The 4,528-nt window shown below is 40.8% G+C and overlaps 1 protein-coding gene across 1 annotated transcript in view; it reads left to right on the forward strand.

Annotated features, from left to right (window-relative positions):
* Positions 1-4,528, forward strand: part of LOC104080334 (deleted in lung and esophageal cancer protein 1-like) — a gene marked incomplete at its 5' end in the record, with an annotated part of 21,053 nt that overhangs the window by 4,001 nt on the left and 12,524 nt on the right. The window contains 4 exons of the mRNA XM_009582694.1: positions 943-1,073; positions 2,100-2,285; positions 2,752-2,819; positions 4,004-4,155. Of these exons, the coding sequence (XP_009580989.1) occupies positions 943-1,073; positions 2,100-2,285; positions 2,752-2,819; positions 4,004-4,155 (537 nt within the window). The remainder of the gene's footprint in view (positions 1-942; positions 1,074-2,099; positions 2,286-2,751; positions 2,820-4,003; positions 4,156-4,528) is intronic.

Consider the following 4,528-nt stretch of genomic DNA (forward strand, 5'->3'; position numbering starts at 1 on the left):
CTCCACCGTGGACCTCCATGGGCTGCAGGGGACAGCCTGCCTCACCATGGTCTTCACTACGGGCTGCAGGGGAATCTCTGCTCCGGCACCTGGAGCACCTGCTCCTGCTCCTTCTTCACTGACCTTAGTGTCTGCAGAGTTGTTTCTCTCACATATTCTCACTCCTCTCTTCTGACTGCTGCTGGTGTTGCAGTTTTTTCCCCCTTCTTAAGTATGTTACCACAGAGGTGCTACCACCATAGCTGATGGGCTTGGCCTTGGCCAGCAGCGGGTCTGTCTTGGAGCCGGCTGGCATTGGCTCTATTGGACATGGGGGAAGCTTCTAGCAGCTTCTCACAGAAGCCACCCTTGTAGCCCCTCTGCTTGCCACGCAAACCCAATACAAGCTCACATTTAGACAGTTACATTTAGAAGTCTGAATCTGGAGCTAAATACCAGTCTATTATTTTATGCAGGATGCACTGATTCATGTATTGATAAGGCAAAAAAGAATAGTAGTGTTGAATTAGCCAGAGTACTGGTGTAACTGGGCCACATAATTCATCCTACAAGTCCTGCTTTAAACCCAGGTAGAAATAAAAATCTTGGGTTTGGAAGATTATTTAAGCATGACTAGAAGTGATTAATGCTTAGAGCTTCAACACTTGCAGTACAGAAAGCGTGTCAAAAATCACTTAATAGAGCAGTTTTAGGCTTACAGACTGATGCGAGTACAAAGCCAAGAAACAGATGCAAATTTTTACTTTGGTACTGCCTTCTAAGCAAATCTGATGCTGGCAGAGAATGCATTTAAAACAATTCAGTGAAACTTTTCAAGATTCTGTTGTAGTTCTGGTTTTAGTTCAGTGAGGTTTATACATGTTTTCTAAGTAAATTTCTTAATGAGGCTGCCTTTCCTCTGAGATGTTTGCTTCACTCACAACTTGACTTTTCTCCCTTCAGGGTGAGCTGAAAGACCTTGCCCTTTCCTGTAGCATAGAAGACATGATTGAACCCCTCTTTCTGAGCATTTCTGGAGAAGTGAAAGGACTGCATGTCACCTACTCAGTACCTTGTGACCGTGGAGTTGCCAGGTAAATCAAGGGTTTACCCCTGAACTGAACAAAAATTACTTCTTCCCAACGCAAAAATGCAGTAGAGACGGGGGGAAAAAACCCCACTTATCTATGTAAACTTCATTCCTCCTCCTGCTGTAGGCAGCAAGGACAGTAAAATGTGCTGGGACAATTCACTGAAGGTGCTTATGTGAAGAAAAGGCACTGGGTTTACACCCTAGCCAAATTCAGCATCTTCATAAGCCCAAGAGAAGACTGGAGAAGAGCACTACTCCACTCCCACCATTGTTTAGCTGAAACAAATTAAATTAACGACTGTGAATTCGTTAATTCATTAACAATAAATTTGTGTGAAGTTAACTGCACTTTAGTGAAACCCGTGTTCATGTGTTGTGTCTGTTCTCCCTTGTGCTCCTGGCACTTGTAGCCTGCCAGTTGCTTTGACACTTTTATGTATGGAGAGCATGAAAAATTACCTTTCTCCCTGGTAACCAAAGTGTGGGACCTCTGCAGTCCCTCACATGTTTGTGAGTAGCAACTATTTTCTGGAATGCCAAAAATTTGCAAATTCAACTGTTGGATGTGAATTTAGAATTACAGAATTATACCCAAGATCTGTATTTTGGACCATTAAGTTTTGTTGTTGCACTGTGAGACATGGTATTAAAGAAAGATGAATATACTTCTCTTTGACTTGGTATATCTGACCGTTAGTTATTTTATTTTTCTGATATGTAGCATGATTACTCTCTTTTGGAATATGCTTGTCTTTATATATTTTTATATAAGTAAAAATGGATTTAATTTCGTAAGTTGGCATGTTATACATCATAAAAATTCTACCCCAAATAAATCCTTATGTGGATAGAAGTGAAAAAACGAAAAGCAGTAAATGCTGATGAGAAACATAATAGGCTGCATGGTCCTTCTACACTCGTCATTACAACCACGTTGCATATTGCACATTTTAAAATCTACTGAAATTATCTGTGGCATAAGAAAATAGGACTGATATTTTAGTACTAAGGTAACTTTTTCTGACAGTGATGAAAGACAAATGTTACAAAGCCCGTGTGATCTTCTTTTGGACTTTGGATCTGAAGTTGCATTTAAAGACATAATAAAGCGTCAGCTAATTCTTACCAATCACACTGGAATCAGTGCTCCATTCAAACTAGAAGCTGAGTATTTTACTGGCTATTCACTTACTCCAGAACAAGGAATCTGCCCGTAAGTCTTGCTTCTCTGCGTAATGACTCAAATACTAATTTAGGTCTGGATTAAATCTGAAATCAAGACAGAGTGCTATTGCCTCTGTCACAAGGTGGATTTTCTGCAGTGCTCTGGTGGGGTTTTTTCAGCTCTTACTCTGACTGTGGTAATGAAACCTGCTGGTGAGAAGCAGATAGCATGCAATGCAAGGACGGAAGATTTAGCTGGTGTAAATGGCAAAACACTATTGTTGCCAATGGACATAAGCTGGTTTATACCAGCCAAGGCTCTGTTGTGTTAGATTGTACACAGACAACTCTCAAGCTGATTCAGTCTTAAGGACGTTACTTTCAAAAAATGCTTTTTAGGCAGTCCTTCTTTAAGTTATAATGGCTACTAATTTAGGAGTCAGGTAGAGCTGTTACTTTAGCAGAGTCCTGCTCATTTCACAGAAGTGTCGTCGTGATTTTTTCGTTTTTTCAAGCTCCTCAAGCTACCTGGTGAAAAGAAGAGGGCCTGTCACAAAACATGCAGCCAGAAGAGCACAGTCAGGTATGAGAATAGCTGTTAATCCCTGCAGTGGAGAGAAGGCAAAAGACAACTGACTAACATATTAAGCATTAAATGTGCCAGTCAGGCATATCATTTCATTCTTGGAGTATCTGGCTAAGTCTACACTGGTAAATGACTTAGTTCCTTAGTTCATTCTTGAGTCTGAAAGCCCCCATTGCATAAGCATTAAGTCAATCTCTCCCCCCTTTTCCCCCCTCCGCTTCTTTTTTCTCTCTCCCCCTCCCTTTCTTTCTCTCTCTCTTTCCTCTTCTTTTTCTCAAAACCAACAGTCTGAAACAAAGATGGGTGGTTCTGGTGATAGTTCACTCCCAGGATCACTCCCAGCACACAGTATGGATGACATGCATAACATTTGGCTATTTCCCTCCTACACAGTCTTCCAATACCATTGCAGCAGGCTTTTCTCCCTCAAACCCTTTTATATACTGTGGAAAACTACAGCACAGCCCATCCATCATTTCTGATGCGTTGTACTGAAAAATAGTAATATTTGGGGCCACACGAGACCTAGGGAGGGGGAAATGGAAGCAAAATGATATAAAATGTGGATGTGTCTTCGGTATCCAAAATAAAACTTGGACATACTGGTACCTTGCCATAGTGTTTGGTATCTGTTACGAAGATAGAGGTTTTCAGCTGTTGAATTAGTACTTAAGATTGAAAAAACGCTGTTCTGACAGGTTCCATGCAAGCTTATTGATTTAGAATGCTAGGTGACTCAGAATGTGGAAAGGCTTTGCTCTTTGTAATTCATTCCTTGCGTTGAAGAGCACACAGAGGTAAACGTGCAGCTGCTAATGGAAAGATAACCAGTTAGCACAAATTCCAGCTTATTTTTCTCAAACTGAGAGTGTGTTTTCATGTAGCCAATTAGTGCCTTGCATATCCCAAAGAGTCCTGGATCAGGTTGTTGGAAGAGAGTCCCTCTATGAAATAATCTCTGCAAGAACTAACTCAAAAAACAGATTAAGACCCACTGCTGAAAGGAACTTGGGTAAAGTGGTATAAATGTGCGTTGTGTGAATGATCCCAGGTTTTTTGAAGCCAGTGAGGCTAGGCTGATTAACACCAGCTAAAAATATGGTCCTATATATCCTTTGAAAGACTAACTTTGTTCCATTTCCTCAAAATTCATCAAATGTTTCTTTGCTATGCTCCTTCAGAGTTTGCAGCAGCAGTGCTGTCTCCTGGGAAGGGAGCAGCTTTCCATATACAACCTTCCACAGGAACTCTGAAAGCCTTCCAGCAGCTAATCATAGAAATAACAGCTTACAACAACATGTGGGGAGAGTACCAGGATGATCTTGTCTGTAAGGTAGGTGGGGCTTCGGTTTTAAGTGAAGTATTGCTATGGCAGATTTTACATCAGTTATATTTCCCAGATTCCTTTCTGTTAAAAATACTTTTTCAGTTTGTTAGGACTTCTCTAAAAATTCAGGAGAGATATTGCTATATGGCTACCTCCAACAACACGTAAGGAACAATTGTTTGCTCTTACAGTGCGTGGTTTAGTTTTGGGATAACATGTTTATCCTTTGGGAGGTTTTCATGTGCCTTTAAAATGACTGGAGCAGTTTTGATTTATAAAATCTGTTTGGTAGCTGGCCAGTGCACTACTCAGCTCTACCAATACAATGTATTGTGTTATATGGAAAAGCCACAGGAAAGCTGATGAATGTATGAGGTAT

Source organism: Fulmarus glacialis, unplaced genomic scaffold, assembly GCF_000690835.1.
Source record: "Fulmarus glacialis isolate BGI_N327 unplaced genomic scaffold, ASM69083v1 scaffold2888, whole genome shotgun sequence".
In the NCBI taxonomy this organism is placed as follows: Eukaryota; Metazoa; Chordata; class Aves; order Procellariiformes; family Procellariidae; genus Fulmarus; species Fulmarus glacialis.